Raw genomic sequence first — 17,182 nt, forward strand, 5'->3', positions numbered from 1 at the left:
TTATATAAGCATTAAAAATATTTTTACACATAACTTTTAGTGACATGGGGAAATTTTTATGCTGTAAGTAGAAAAAAACAAAACAGAATTTTACATACAGTCAGATCTCAACTATGTAAAAAATATACCTGCACATAGAAAGATCTAAATTTACTGATAAATAAAAAAAGGCAAATTGCAGAATTACACACGTGTGGCACGGTCTCATTTATGTAAATAATTCCTGACTCATTTCAAGTACTCAATAAATGTAAGCCATTATTATTATTCATACTACAATGAACAAGTACTACTTTACAATCAGAAAAATCAACAAATTTATTTAAATTATAAGTTTAGGTACTTCCTTATTTAATTAATAAGAAGTGTATAACTTCAGAAAAATTAAATAACATGTGCCTTTCTTTCCTGGAAATCTTAACATATAAAACACCTCACAATAATACAATTTCAGATTAAATATCTCTAAGTTATGGGAACCAAGTAGCACTGAGAAAAATGTTGCAACACTTCTAATCATCTAAGTTATGGTTACATTCAACATGTTAGACCACAGAGTTGTGCAGATTCTATTTAGAGTTTAAAGTCATAAACAGAAAGGCAAGATCAGGGGTGGTATTTCAAGGGCTGTGATGAACAAGCAGATTCTCTTGCCCAATATGTCACACTGCACCAAAACCAAGGTCTTCTGTCACTCTTCGAGAGAGAACCAACACCTCCAGGGTGATGCAGCAGAGACATGTAGGACATGAATGGAAATTAGGGATATTTTTCAGCTGTTAACTATCTTTAGGTAGAATTTACACACACACACACACACACACACACACACAAAGGGACTTATTTTGAATGAAAAACGGGCAACTCTAGAACTTAGTTCCTCAAGTTCCATAGGAGTTTCAATATTTGAATATATAAATTGAAATTCAAGGTCCATGGGATAACAATGATCTCTGGCCTGCCTATAGCAAAGAATATGTGTGAAACATTGAAAGATGAAAGATTTTTCCCTTCCCCTTGTCCTGAGGTATGTGCAACAAAATAGTATAAAGTAATAAAGAACGTGAAAAGCACTAGATAATTAGCTAGATTAAAAAAAAACAAACTTTAACATTGAAGAAGAGTTGTCTGTTGCACTGTATCGTATAGGATTACAAAAACACCACACAGCTGAAGAAAGGAATCTGGCTTTACCTGTATCTTGACCCATCAGCCCATTGCAGTACATGGCATGTCGCTCGATCTTTGTGGGTGGGAAGCCTTGGTCACATAGTGGGCAGGATACCTGGGTACTAGATGAGAAGGTAGTAGTAGGTATTTCCTTCTCAGCATCTTCCCTGTTATCAACCTGAAGAACCTGAAGAACATGACAAATGGCAATTGTATTAGCTTTACTTTATAAAGTATCTTTTCCCAAGAAGAACCGCAAGACTCCATCCTATATTCCACTTACTTTCAATGAGGCGATACCAATCAGTTTGCCAAATTCAGGACAGCAGATTGGGAGATACACTAATATAGTTAATATTTATTTATTATACTGAATACTTATTCAGTGCCTGCCTACTATGTGCTAAGCACTCTGCATGTAATACTCATTTAAACCTCATGATAATCTTACAAAGGTACGAACACACTCTTTTTACACTTGAGAAAAGTGTTGTCCAAAACAGTAAAGTAACTTGCCCAAAGTTACAGAATAAATAAGTGGCAGAGCTGAAATTCAAACCAAGGACTATTTGGCTCCAAAACCTGACAGCATTCCTCTCTATCACACTGCAAGGTGCTGTCCTCGTTGGGTCAGTATGCTGTGTCTGCTGTGTTTCAGTTTGTATTATCAACAGCATCTTAAAGACACTTTTTCAGGGACTTCCCTGGTGGCACAGTGGTTAAGAATCCGCCTGCCAGTGCAGGGGACACAGGTTTGAGCCCCGGTCCAGGAAGATCCCACATGCCACAGAGCAACTAAGCCCGCGAGCCACAACTACTGAGCCCACGTGCCACAGCTACTGAAGCCTGCATGCCTAGAGCCTGTGCTCTGCAACAAGAGAAGCCACCGCAATGAGAAGCCCGCGCACCACAATGAAGAGTAGCCCCCGCTCGCCACAACTTAGAGAAAGCCCGCGCGCAGCAACAAAGACCCAACGCAGCCAAAAGTAAATAAAATAAATAAATAAATTTCTTTAAAAAAGACACTTTTTCAATCTCACAAAAGAACTGTGAAGGCAGTCAAAAGGGACAAACTCCTAACTGTAACATAAATAAGTACTAGGGCTGTAATGTACAGTGTGATAATATAATTAACACTGCTGTATATTATATGTTAGATAGTTGAGAGTAAATCCTAAAGAGTTCTCATCACAAGGAAAAACAAATTTTTTTCTATTTCTTTAATTTTGTATCTATATGAGATTATGGATGTTCACTAAACTTACTGTGAAAATCATTTAATGATGCATGTAAGTCAAATCATTATGCTGTACCCCTTAAACTTACACAGTGCTGTATGTAAATTATATCTCAATAAAACTGAAAGACAAAAAGGAATTAATTCCACACACACACACACACGCACATACTCACACAGAACTGTGATCACTGTAAGTGATTTCGGATATCAAGAGTTAGGGGGAAAAAGAAAAGCTCTACGCAAAAGCAACACAACTAAAATTTATGTTAAGAACCTAGGTCTCAGCTTATACCAGTAAAACAAACCACTTCTTGTGTTTTATTTGTGACTTTTGGGTTGAAGAGGAAACACAACTAAGACCCAAATATTTAAGAAGGCCTGAAGGAATCATTAAGACAATTCTGACAAAGTCATTCTTACTCCCTTCTCAGTGTTTTGTAGTCATCATTTTTCCTACAGTTCCCAGTCTCTCAGAGGCAGTTTTATTTTACCTTTACAGGTCAGAGTCAAGAACTCCGCAGTGATTAATTCTATAGTATGTGTGAGCACTGCAGCACTACTGCCTAATACTTGATTCAAAGGACAGCATGTCCTATCCAATCAACGTGAAACTGTCCTGCATAGTCACTGCTTCCATTTAAGAGCAAGGAGCACCTGGGCCGTCATTATGCCTTACTACGGGAAAAAAAATAAACCCTCTTCTGATACAAGAACAAAATAGGACCAAAACTGCAGTAGGTTAGATAATTTGAGCTCTGAGTCAACTAGGGTGGTTTTTTTTTTTTTCTTTTAGTCTCTAAGTTTAGGCCATCCCTAAAATTTACCACCTGTGAATGTAATCCAGCAGAGAGGGAAACAGGTCATCTAAATAAATACCAAGTAAAACGATTCTACAACTGCCAGAAAACGTTGTTTTCAACACATACCTGCCTTTTACTTTAAAAGAAGGGGAAAAAGAAAGATGAGAAAGGAACTAAGAGTGGTTGAGTTCCTATACTATGCCAGGCTTGGCCAAGCATTTTCCGTAACTATCCTTCACAACAACCCAACTGGCACAGGTATCACTAGCTCCAGTATTATAGAAGAGGAAATTGAGGTTTGGAAAGGCAAAGTAACCTGCTGATCACAAAGTGAGTAACTGGACAATGCAGACTCAAACCCAGGCCTTTGTGGCATCAAAACTCCCAGTATTCCACCATGGTGTGGCAAAAACAAAAAGCACCCCTCCTCTCCACTTTGTTTCTGGAAGCTGACTCTGCCAGGTATTGGGAGACTCTCTGGTTCTATTCTTCTCTAGGATGTGGGGCAAGTCCAGTGGGTCTGGAAGTTCTAGGTGTTTTTTTATTCCAAGCTTAGTCACTGAGATACTTACAAACCCAGGTTCCTCTGTTCACAAATTTTACAAGAAAAAGTTGTCTTGTGAATGCAAAGCCATCTGAGCAGAGGGGAGAAAAATCAATATACCCTATAATTTGCAAGTAGTCTTGAGTTACTGAAAGTTAGTGGCAGTTAAGCAGTTACTTGGCATTCTGAAGTTCACTAAGCACAGAAATGTTGTATGACATGAATGTCACTGGTGCTCACACCCAGTACTACACCCTTTTGTATTCATTACCAGCTCTATAAAATGCAGAGAAGGTACCTCCAACTATTAATGTAGTATTCAAGAGGGAGGAATCAATCTATTTTTGTTTTATTGTGAATACAAGCCCACTTCCAATCACATTCATAGGCAACCCAGAAGGTTTCTGAACATTTTTATATTAACCTAAGTTTTTTCCCAGCACCATTAAAAAGGTCTATTTAAATATTAGCTACAATGGAGAAGCCTCAAGAGGAAAAAATACAAGCAAAGAAGCTCTTATGAGGACTATGTAGTTAGGGACTGGGTCTCTGCAGAGCTGCTTCTACTTCTTTTAAAATACTATACATATATTTCTCAAAAGAAGTACTTGGACACCAAATCATGATCTCTTAAAGGCTGGCCTTTACTTTCTGGCCTGAAAAGAAACCTCATCTCAAGAAATGGACCCAATGAAAATGAGAGTATGTCCTATCGTCACCAACTCCCCCACCCATTCCCCACCAGGTTTATTTGTAGCTTAGAAAACTGTTTAGATCTTCCCCTCTTACCATAGACAGTTTACTTAACACCGTTAACTTAAAAACCAACTGACTAAACTGACTACAGTTGCACAGGTCCACTTATATACAAATGTTTTTCAACAGTAAATACTACAGTACTAAATGATCTGCGGTTGGCTGAATTCTCGGATGTGGAACCACAGATAGGGGGAAAATACAGACACCAAGGGCCCACTATACGTTATACATGGATTTTCAACTGCATGAACAGTCAGCATCCCTTACCCCCTCGTTATTCAAGGGTCAACTGTATTTGAGTCTGAATAAAGTCTATTAACCCTTCTGAGTACAGAATATCTGAGACCCCAACTAAGGGAAACTCTCAGGCAAGCTATTTCAAAAATATTATTTCCAAAGGAATCTGACCATTGCAGAAAATCAAATCAAGAGGGACTACAGTTCCGGCAAAGATATTCCAAATACCTCAAATACTGTCAAGCAGTTCTCTGTCATTAGTAAGCTAATATCACTGAACAGCCACAATACATTACACAGCAGTTCCACATGCATATTTCTACTTGTGCCAACTCCTGCTATGTGTTTTATATTCTTTATCCAATTTAATCTTCAGAGCAACCCAATAAAATAGGCTATTTTTGTCTCCATTTTATAAATGAAGAAGCATTCCTCTCCTATGTTCCCTTAATACCCTAGGCATCTCTCTAACATTACATTTGTCAGATCACATTATAATTATCTGTTTATGTGTCCCTCTGAGGGCAGGGATTGTTTTTTTCTTATTTACCTTATATCTCAAGACTCTAAAACAATGACTGGTACACTATAATATCTGCCAAATAAATGAATAAAACAATTAACTAACCTGCCCAAGGTGGCGGGGTTGGGATTCAAAGCGATGTCTTCTAATTCCAATGCTCAAGCTCCTTGCACTACACCATACCACCTTCCAATAAATAAGAAATTTTAGGGCAGATGACCTGATACACAGATTCCAAGGGCAAGAGTCCATACCCATTATGATACTATCACTGTGCACACATAAAATGCCCAGATTCTATCTTTCTAATAAGTGACTTGTAACTAGTGATTGTGCAATGACTCAAAAACTACAGTATCTAACTTCTTTTAATGGAAACTTCTAAGACTATTTAGAGTATCCACAGATATCAGCAAACAGCAACACCAAAAAGAGGACATTCAATGTGGAAAAGACCATACAATTCCATCCATTTGATGTGTAGTGCTGCAGACATATATAACTTCTAAATAGGGTTCATGCTCTTTGCCCCAAACAAAGAATAGTTTCCTTTGCAGTCACGGATGGGTAAGAAATCAGCCTCAATTAACTAAGGGCTTGCAGGACTTCCTATGCATGTTAGGATAACTATGTTAATAACACTCTGTTCCCCTATCCCCATTTAGAAGGTTCTGGTCCCTCCCTAGGAAAAGAACCAGAGGCCATTTTGACATTATCTAGCAGGATCTATCCTCAGTAGCTCTGATGCAGGGAGCGTCCTCATCTTTCCTAACACCACTGGCATCAGGGAATCTTGGTCTGTCAGCTGTGACAGATCAGGTTCCAGGGAACCAAACAGTGTGCATGATTCATGAAAGCAGAATTTCTACCCAGTTACCTGCAGTGCAGAAACTAGGAAGGGGATCTAACTTCCACTGTAAAAACTGTTTTCAAAAAAAACCTAGAGTATAAAAAGGAATAACAGAATGAAGCTTTTTTAAATTGCTCAGGATAAAATAGTATAAACATATGTAACCAAAAAATTTATTTTCACAGAAAAACTAGTTTAATTCTCAGGCTGCTTTTCACAACAACAAATTTTAAAGATTTTGAATTTTTAAAAAGAGTTCTTGGTATTTAAGTTGTTTTGTCAGACTCAATATGAAAAAATATACACTGAATCTTAATCAGAAGTATGAACTTGTGTCAATCAGCTTTATGGTTAATGTCAGATACGTGAAGTTAGGAAAGGTAATAGTGCAAATAGAGATTTGCCTATTTTATCATGCTGCTATCCTGATTTTGCATTTCTGATCACATCTCAAAATTAGGGCTGAAAGTTAGGTCGTAATATAAATGTAGTGACTTTTTCCAAGACTGTTCATCTCTGCTACTTTTCACTATATAATGGAAAATACTCCAGGACTTTGGAGACAAATCTGTGTTCAAATTCTGGTTCTACCATTATTAGCAGTTTGAATTTGAGCAAATTGAGCAAACATCCTAAACCTCCATTTCCCCATCTGTACCAGAAATAATAAAGCATATTAAAATACTGAAGAATTGGTAACTACTGTTATATTTAGAAATAGTGCTGAACTCATTTTTAAGAATCTGAGATAAAAGCCTAACCCTCTGTCACCTAAATCTTTTCATCCAAGGTCAATATTGCATCAGAGAGAGGACTACCAGTAGAAAGAAAACACTGAGAAAAATTGTAAGTAATATTCACCTCCTTATCTGCCATTATTCTTACTTCATCCACGGTCTCTCTGCTACCTGGAAAGTCTTCTTTTTCAAGGTCAAAAGTTTCAGGGGAACTTAGCTGTGTCTCTGTAATTTAAAAAATTAAAACTTCATTAATTTTCATTTTGTATTTTCATAGTTAAAGAAAACAAACACCTGTTTTCTTAAGCTTAGGGTATGATAATTCTGCAGTGGCAATACAGATCAAGTTTGTTTCTTCTTAAAGCTTTACCGAGGCATAATTTACATACAACAGAATTCACCAATTTTCAGTATAAAGTATGGTGAGTTTCGACAAATGTTTACCATGTATACATGGTATCATTTATACCACATCACCACCACCATAATCAAGATATAAAATATTTCTAACAACCCCAAAAGTTCTCGTGTACCCCTCTGCAGTCAATCCTCCTCCTACTTGGCTCTGCAATGACCAACCTACTTTATGTTCCTAGAGTTTTGCCTTTTCTAGAATGTCATATAAATGAAATAACACAGTGTGTCATCTTTCGTGTCTGACTTCTTTCATTTAGCATAATGTGTTTGAGAAGCATCCATATTGTTACATATATCAGTAGTTCATTCCTTTTTACTGCTGAGTAGTATTCCATTGTATGGATATATTATAATTTGTTTATCCATTCATCAGTTAATCCATTTGGCTTCTTTCCAGCATAGTTCTGGTTTTAAAGTATATTTATTTTGACAGAAAACAAAACACTGCCGATGCTAATTCTGAGGTTAAAGGGATGATTAGAGAAGACAAAAATCAGGAGCAGAAATAAAAATACAGGGGCTTCCCTGGTGGCACAGTGGTTGAGAATCTGCCTGCCAATGCAGGGGACACGGGTTCGAGCCCTGGTATGGGAAGATCCCACATGCCACGGAGCAACTGGGCCCGTGAGCCACAATTACTGAGCCTGCGTGTCTGGAGCCTGTGCTCCGCAACAAGAGAGGCCGCGATGGTGAGAGGCCCGCGCACCGCGATGAAGAGTGGTCCCCACTTGCCGCAACTAAAGAAAGCCCTCACACAGAAATGAAGACTCAACACAGTCATAAATAAATAAATAAATAAAAGAACGTGAATTTCTAAAAAAAAAAGAAATAAAAATACATTCTCAACAAAGATATGCCTTTCTTTAATTATTCTTTAAGCAGCATTTATTCATTCAACATTAATGCAACAAATATTTATGGAAGAAGTTCCAGGTACTGTACAGGCTACTAGCAATATGGAGATGTAAGACGAAGTCTCTCATGGTCTCAGTCAGGGGTCAGCAAACTATAGCTCATGGGCCAAATAGAGCCAGTTGCCTGTTTTTGAAAATAAAGTTTTATTGGAACACAGCCACATTCATTCTTCTTTATACTGTCTATGATTACTTTTGAGTTAAAATAGCAGAGCTGAGTAGTTTCAACAGATTGTATGGCCCACAAAGCCTAAAATATTTATTATCTAGTTTTTTATAGAAAAAGTTTGCCGACTTCTGGTCTAGACATCTATCACTTGATATAACAAAAGAACACTAACAATATTTCAAAAAATGACAATAAATCTAGGTATTTATCTGAGAACACAATCCAGTAAGTTCTCTGTTATCTACACTATACACACTATACATCTAACTGGTATTATATTTCTGTGCTTCACAAATACAATGAGTGGCCAATGCTGGGCAAATAGTATACCTGAAAGGTACTGAGGTATCTTCTCAATCATCAAAGAATGATTATATACATTTCTACTGTCAACTGTATTTTAACACATCATAATATTTTGAAAACTGGATGCACACACAGATTTTACCACCTTGTTGGAAAAAGACTTATAGTGCATAAACCTCAAAATCTTCTTTGTCAAGCTTCCCTCAGAGATATAACCAAAAAAGACATTTAGTCTGTTAGAAAATAAGATTTGCTCACTGCTTGTACTACTGTAACAATAAGAAGTCTTTAATTAAGCTTTCTCTGGCTGAAATGTTCAACTATAGAGACAAATTAAGAGGACATTAGTTTCATAGAAGTAAATAATGCTAGCATCACGCACAACATGGGCATAAGGCTGTAATCCTGCTTCTTCACTAATATGATGTTATAATTTTGAATAACAGACCCCTGGAACTGCCAGAAATATGAGACAAAACAAAATAGGTAAGATGGACTACTATACTCAATCTGTGTTTCACCCATTTAGGACAAATTTTTATACACAGCTTCCAAATTATATATTTTATTTTTTATTGAAGTATACTTGATTTACAATGTTTTGTTAATTTCTGCTGTACAGCAAAGTGATTCAGTTATACATACATATACATTCTTTTTTACATCCTTTTCCATTATGGTTTATCACAGGGTATTGAATTTAGCTTCATGTGCCATAGAATAGGACCCTGTTGTTTATCCATTCTATATATAATAGTTTGCATTTGCTAACCCAAACCTCCTGCTCAATCCCTCCCCCACCCCCTTCCCCCTTGGCAACCACAGGTCTGTTCTCTATGTCTGTGAGTCTGTTTGTTTCGTAGGTAGCTTCATTTGTGTCATATTTTAGATTCCACATATAAATGATATCATATAGTATTTATCTTTCTCTTTCTTACTTCACTTAGTATGATAATCTCTAGTTCCATCCATGTTGCTGCAGATGGCATTACTTCATTCTTTTTTGTGGCTGAGTAGTATCCCATTGTACATATGTACCACATCTTCTTTCTCCAGTCATCTGTTGATGGACATTTAGGTTGCTTCCATGTCTTGGCTACTATGAATAGTGTTGCTATAAACACAGGAGTGCACGCATCTTTTTGAATTATAGTTTTGTCTAGATATACGCTTAAGAGTGGGATTGCTGGATCATATGGTAATTCTAATTTTTAGTTTTTTGAGGAAACTCCATAACTATTTTCCAACGTGACTGCACCAACTTACATTACCAGCAACAGTGTAGGAGGGTTCCCTTTTCTCCGCACCCTCTCCAGCATTTGTTATTTGTAGACTTTTTAATGATGGTCATTCTGACCAGTGTGAGGTGGTACCTCATTATAGTTTTGATTTGCATTTCTCTAATAATTAGCAATGTTGAGCATCTTTTCATGTGCCTATTGGCCATCTGTATTTCTTCTTCGGAGAAATGTCTATTTAGGTCTTCTGCCCATTTTTCGATTGGGTTTGTTTTCTTGTTGTTGAGTTGTATGAGTTGTTTGCATATTTTGGAAATTAAGTCCTTGTTGGTTGTATTGTTTGCAAATATTTTCTCCCATTCCGTTGGCTGCCTTTTTGTTTTGTTTATGGTTTCCTTTGCTGTGCAAGAGCTTGTAAGTTTGATTAGGTCCCATTTGTTTAGTTTTGTTTTTATTTCTATTGCCTTGGGAGACTGACCTAAAAAGCATTGGTACAATTTATGTCAGAGAATGTTTCGCCTATGATCTCTTCTAGGAGTTTTATGGTGTCATGTCTTATGTTTAAGTCTTTAAGCCACTAAATTAAAGAGACTGAGGAGTCTGACTCCATGGAGAAGTAGTTACACTTTCTTAGCAAAAGGAACAGTAATGTCAGGGAAACCTTTTGTGATCTCATTTAGAAGTGGTTTATATCAGCAACGAGTTGGACTTAATTAGCAGGCTAATGACAGCAAGTCATGATCACAAAAGTTATCTAACCACAGTGATGAAGGGCTTGCTTTTCATTAACTTTTCTCTCATTAGGGATTTCAACTGTATTTGCAGTTTCCTGCTGCAAGATCCCAGGGTGATGTCACATGCCATCATCCTAAACTTACTGGGTGACTTCCTAGCAGGATGGCATAAGTCAGCAGTCCCAGATGAAGAGGGAGTAATGCTATCTTTTCACAAAAATAACACAGCATTCCTGACAGCTCCTGCCAAAATCATAGCAATTGGTAGAGGGGTCTCTTAGTGGGTATCACTAGGCAGCAATCCAAATAAATTTCAAATGAATTAAGAAACCACTTTCAATAAAAACAACATAGTTAAACTTCAAAAGTAAGTACAGAAAGACCTTTATAATATGCTGCCAATTGTTTAAAAATAGTTACAGGACTTTCCTAGACTAATGTGTAAACTAAATGAGTCTCTGTGGAAAAAAAAACTTGAAAGAAACCAAAACAAGAAAACTACGAGTCTCTCTGACCCGGACAGGTTATACGCAACCTAAGGGAAAACTAGATATGACTTATGGTAACATTTGTCCAACACTTGCTGCCCAAAGAGTTTAAACATTAAGAGGAAGTTCCTTAATCTCACATGAATAAGGTTACTGATAATATATTAGGCCCCACTTTTAAGAAAAGCCAAAAATATATATAGAAGCTAAAACAAATTCCTTAAAAAGTAGTAGTTCATAATCACAAAATAATTCTTCATATTATACAATGATTCAACTCAAGAGTTCTCTTAGATAATGGATATTTTAGTTCATTTTAAATTATTTTGTGTATCAAAACCTATTCATGTGCAACTTTCAATGAACATCTCTCTCGTACCTTAAACAAAGTATTGATACATGTGTCTTCTCAACACCACTGTTAACAAAAAGCAAAGTATGATACTTAACCAGGTTAAGTATCTGTTCTGAGATTACGAATAAGTCAGTGACAGAACTGTGCACAAAATTCAATTTCTGGACTCCCTATGCACTAGACACCATGAATGGCAATGTAAAACTAACTAGTAAAAGCCTCAGGGAAAAAAACTGCTTAATGACAGGCAGATTTGAGGACAACCCACTTTGAGAACTCATAAACCAAAACATAAAGTCCTCTTGGCTCTCAATGTAGAGTTAAATGCTATTCCTAATGCTTTGCTGCTGCCATCTCTGATGAGGCTAGTAAGCAAACAAAAGAGCCATGTTAATTTCAAACTAAACTATCTCTAAGAAGAGAAAAGGTGAGAAGCAGAGCCAATGTCCATCAAAAATGTGTGTGTGTGTGTGTGTGTGTATATATATGTATGTGTGTGGAGAGACACACACACAAATCAATCACACGTAAACCTCCTGAGAGTGGGCTGGAAAAGTCAGAAAAATTAAAAGGCACAAAAAGGTAGATAGCTAGGGATCAGAAACTAGTAAAATCACAGTGGGGTACTTACCAGGACACACAGTGATTTCCTCTGCAGAACTCTCTGGCATAAGGACTGAGCTTCTCTTACTGTTCAAAGGAGCAATGCTGAAAAGAGAACCAAACCCCCAGTGAATTCCCAGTAAAATAAATCAGAACATGGGGCCAAAAGCAATGGTTAGTCATTCACAAAGCCACAGGTAATCTGATACCTGCTGTCCAATACCACAAAAGCACAACAGGGAAGCAAGGAATCAGTAGTGAAAACTCCAAGCCAAAAACAGGGAAAATAAATATGCTTACAACTTTGGTTCCAGTGAAATCACTGAATGAAAAGAACCCCCTTTTGAAGTCTTCACAAAGGAAGGTTGAAGGGTAAGGACTATCAGACAAAAAAATCCACTCTAATATAAGGATGTCAAAAGTGTTTCATAGCCTCCATCTCAGCCTTCTGAAAGCTAGAGATTTGTAAACTCATAAGAGAAGATATGAAGATTCTTCTGACAACACAATAGCTTTCCCCTCACCTTGCAGTTAAATTTCCTCTTTATCTCAAGATATGGCTCTCCAAGCAACAAAAATAAGATTCAATTCCAAACTGCCCTACAACAAAAATCTGCCCAACCAAGTTGAATATCTCTTCTGAGAAAAACATAATTATGAATGGCTCCCCTCATGCAACCTTCTGCTTTACCCTGCCTGTTCATGGAGTGCAATCTCTTCCTGACATAGGAACACATGGCTGAGAGATCTGAGTATCTGAGCTAGACCTGTCATGCTTCACAGAGCTTTACAATTAGTTTGATCAAGTATGCAAGAGAACGCTTAAAATCACAAATCCTCACATCAACCAAGAACCATGAAGAAGAGAGAATAACCACCACTGATACATGATAAATAACTAAATCCTGATAGGAAACCACAAGTGATTTCTCCCTCTAAATAAAACACCTCAGAGCATTTGTTATAAACCTAAGCCAGAGACAGTTTATTCGGCACGTAACATTAGAGCTCTATTCAAAGGGTTCGTCACAAAACAATTTGCTGACATTTATAAAATGGGCTAATCAATTTGAAGTCAAACCGCATTGCCTGCAATTCCAAATCTCTCCTGGTGACAAAGCGTATAATCATTTATTAAAACCTACATCTGCTCTGCAGAAGGCTCACCACAACAAAGCAGAGTGGCCTGCAGGAAGCAGAAGGCCTACTCTGGTTAAAACCACTTCCAAAACTGTCTTAACAGCAGGAGAATCAAACCAAAGCCATATTCTTTAGCTCAGGAAGAAATACCTAGTACTATCAACTTAACCAAAAGCCTAAGAACACCAACTAAATTACAAAATGACAAATGGCAATTGGGTCTCAACTTCTGTTTGGAGATGAAGGTCAGTTAACACAAAATTAAGCTCTTGAGTAATCCTCAAAGGTCAACTACCAATAAAAGGGAAAAGTAATTGGAAGCCTGATCTAGTTAATAAGTGTAGTTTGTAACCAATCAACCTCTACATATTATTAAAGTGAGAAGATTTAAGAAGGTAACCCCATCAATCAAACCATCAAGAATAACTGAGGAGGTAATACAAATACAACCATTTAAGGAAAGATGAGACAAAATCAGATTAAAAGTGGCATAGGACAGGGAGTGAGGGTGATACACATTCTGTGTGGCCTGAAAAATATAAAAGCTTCAAAGAGAATGTAAATCTTAAGAGCAGACTTAAAAGATGTGTATGGTTTAGATATGCAGATAAAATAAGCATAAGCAGAGGGAACAAAGGGAGAAAGGGGAGAAAGGACTAGAAGGACCATGAAGAAATCAGTCTAGAGCCTTCTTATTGGCATAGGAAGCTAGTATAGTTAGTTAAGAGAGTAGCAGGATGTAACCACTTTTCAGGAATAGTACAGATGGAATTCGTGCCAAGATGGTTGGATTAGACAAGTAAACCTCTAAGATCTCTTCCAGCCTAATATTCTAGACTTCTATAAGATGCATATTTGAGAACTGGGAGATAATGATTTCTCCTAGGCTGTGTGTATAAAAGAGCCAAAAGGTCCCTGGGCAAGCTGTTCCTATACAGTGTCACTCATGTGGCTCATCTCTTTTATTCTGGTACTATCAGAGGAGAATTCAGACCCATAATGACATATAATTTTACCTCTGTGAGGCAGGTACAGAATTTCCTTCTTCAGAAGTTTCTTCGACAAACAGCCCTTGGGAAGACTGCAAAGAAATATGTAACATCCTAAATATATAGACACAGATGAACTGGTTTCTCTTCCTTTTTAAAAAAATTTAATTGTTCAACATTATCACTCAGCAATTAGTAATAAGAATAAAACATTTTACATAAGTCAGTGAGTTTAAGTAAAAAGAACATATCCTGTGGAGTCAGAACACTGGAATTTAAATCATGGGTGAACCACCTGTTAACTCTGTAATCTTGGGTAAGTCACATCTGAATCTGCTTCCTCATCTTAAAGTAGTATTAACAATTGCCTCACAGAGTGTTATTGTGAGAATTAAACAAGATAATATATATGATGCACTGTGTAAAATGCAAGACATATAAATATTAATTGGCGAGTCAAATGAATTATGATTTCAGAAAAGCAATTATGAAGCTTTTGTTGTGGAAGGAAGAGATATAGAGAAAAGTTCAGTTCTCAGTGGGAAGAAGTCTCTCTTGCACAACCAAGCCATAACATAGGCTATCGAAAAGAAAGGGTTATAAAGATTCCTTTTGCTAAAAATCTGCCACTATGGTTTTAATATGTGGCCACAAAGATACCTTTTAAGAAACATAACAAATAGGGACTGGCTAAGAAAAAAATTATTTTCTCTGATTAATAGTAGAGTTGGTGCAAATGTTAACTCATTAAATGTAGGTGCACAGCAGAGTGTGGAAAAAGTAGCTACTGCTGCCTTAGGGGTACTTCTGAGGAAGTGCCTGGGCTGTGAGGCTTCTTCCAATAGATGTAAAGCTACTGGCTGAAATTTTCAGGGTCTCCTAACAGGATATAAATAACCTAAACAAGTTAGGCACCTCTATACCACTCAGGTAAATGATGAAATATACTAAAAACAGGAATAACCTAGATGAGCCTTCAGTCAAACGGAAGATAAAGCTGTACAATGATTGGGAATGTAGTCACTACGAAAAATGAGGGCTGAACAAAACTGTCAAAAGGACTAAAATACAACAGAAATAAATACTTCACCTGACTGTTTGAACTCAGTGGTGACAAAACAGTTTTATTTCTATCTCAAAAAAAAAAAAAAGGTAAATACTGACACCTGGTGTCCGTTTAACAGAATTTTACCTTGTTAGAATGACTAGCCAACTAAGCCTTTGGCTTCAGAAGCAAACAAGGTACTGATTAATAAGTTATGAGATACCTCCACCTCTACCTCAGGCTAAACATATCTCTTCCTTTCCCAGTGTAATTTTTTGAAAAAATTATTGTACACCTATTATGTGCCAGGCCCATGCTAATCACTTTACATGTATTATCTCCTTTAATCTTCACAAGAACCTTCTGAGGTAGAAGCTATTAAATTATCTTAGAAATGAGGAAAGTGAAACTTGGACAGGTTAAATAATCTTCCCAAAATCATAGAGCTGTTCAAAGTGGAGCCTGGACCTTTCTGACTCCAAAATCCATGCTCTAACCACTACAGTTATGTTGTTTAGTCAAATAATTTTCTTCCTAACCATTTCAACATAGAATCCCAAGACTGTCTTCATTTCAATAAATCATTTTTAATTCCTAAACTTACACCTCAATGGCAGTAATCTAAACACAGGTAAAGTAAGGTTCTTCCAGAATATGAAAATAACAGAGCAAAACAAGCAGACAAAATTTGATTAGAATATCCAAGTCTAATCAAGGTGAACAGAGAAGCATGACAGGAATGTAACTTTCACTAAGGAAGCTGTGGCCTAATCAAGACATTGCACTCTGCCTGAACAAATAATATGTTAATGGAAAGGGATAGTTTGCAACAAATCTAAAAAAGAAAAATCCAAAGACCCAGAATCAAGCAGTGTCTTCAACACCATGGTCTGGAAGTGGAAGTTAACAGATACATCATCTGATCACCACAGAAATGTCCTCTGCTGCAGGCACTAGTAGCTTATCAGGTCTTTCCAAAGACTAGTTGAATCACCCCTTAAAACTTCCACTTTCTGATTATTATTTCAGCCTTCCAGATTCCTTCATCCTAGAAAAAGGTATGATGGTGGGCTGGAGTATTCTGGTTAATGAAAATGTCTCTCTTCCATAATAAATTAACAAACTGACATTTGGTATACATACCAGCTTGAAATTTGGTTAATCAAAGTCAGTTCTCACATTCCCACAGAATCTGGTCATTTCTGAGAAAGAAATTCCAGTACCTGGACTGAAAAATTAAGGATCAGACCCTAAAAAGTAGTGACCACATCAATATACTAACCCTCCTCTCCCTGCTGTACAGCCATCAAGATGACCTCTCCATCTTCATTAACAACTTCCCTATAACTGCAGTGATGCCAGAAACCAGTTATCATCTGATCCAAACTGTTTAGTCTATGTGAAGTTTTTATAACCTAAGCAATTTGCCCCAGGGTGAATGTTTCTCTGAGTCCCTATTTCTGGGACTCTCTTGCTATCTCTATCAACCAAGGAGTCTCAAATGTGGGCAGTTCCAGCAAAGCCATAATCAATAGAAAATGTTTAACAAACACATAAACTCTTTCTACCCACAGTTCCTGAAAGCAAAAGACCAAGATAAGACAAGAAATTACAATTGCAAGACTTTCATTATTTGCCTATAAAATTAGTTGATTTCTCTTTGTTTTGTTTTTTTACAGATGCTATTCTACATCAGCAAGGCTGCAGTGAACTAGGCATTCTCATACATTGCTGGAAGGAAAGAGTACAAATTTGAACAACCTTTCTTAAAAGCAATTTAGCAGTAAATAGCAGGTCTTTTTTTTTTTATGTTCCTAACTCTTTAACCCAGCATTTTTCTGGCTCCCTATCTCTAAAGACACTAATCTTAAATAAATAAAAGTTTTACTTAGAAAGATGTTTATCACAACTGAAATACCCAGTA

General features: G+C 36.9%; 1 protein-coding gene across 1 annotated transcript in view; it reads right to left on the minus strand.

Annotated features, from left to right (window-relative positions):
- Positions 1-17,182, minus strand: part of UIMC1 (ubiquitin interaction motif containing 1) — a 134,923-nt gene that overhangs the window by 42,653 nt on the left and 75,088 nt on the right. Inside the window, exons 7-10 of the mRNA XM_059917782.1 lie at positions 14,241-14,305; positions 12,113-12,189; positions 6,985-7,085; positions 1,195-1,357 (exon numbers count right to left, since the gene is read on the minus strand). Of these exons, the coding sequence (XP_059773765.1) occupies positions 1,195-1,357; positions 6,985-7,085; positions 12,113-12,189; positions 14,241-14,305 (406 nt within the window). The remainder of the gene's footprint in view (positions 1-1,194; positions 1,358-6,984; positions 7,086-12,112; positions 12,190-14,240; positions 14,306-17,182) is intronic.

This window comes from Balaenoptera ricei, chromosome 3 (assembly GCF_028023285.1).
Source record: "Balaenoptera ricei isolate mBalRic1 chromosome 3, mBalRic1.hap2, whole genome shotgun sequence".
Lineage (NCBI taxonomy): Eukaryota > Metazoa > Chordata > Mammalia > Artiodactyla > Balaenopteridae > Balaenoptera > Balaenoptera ricei.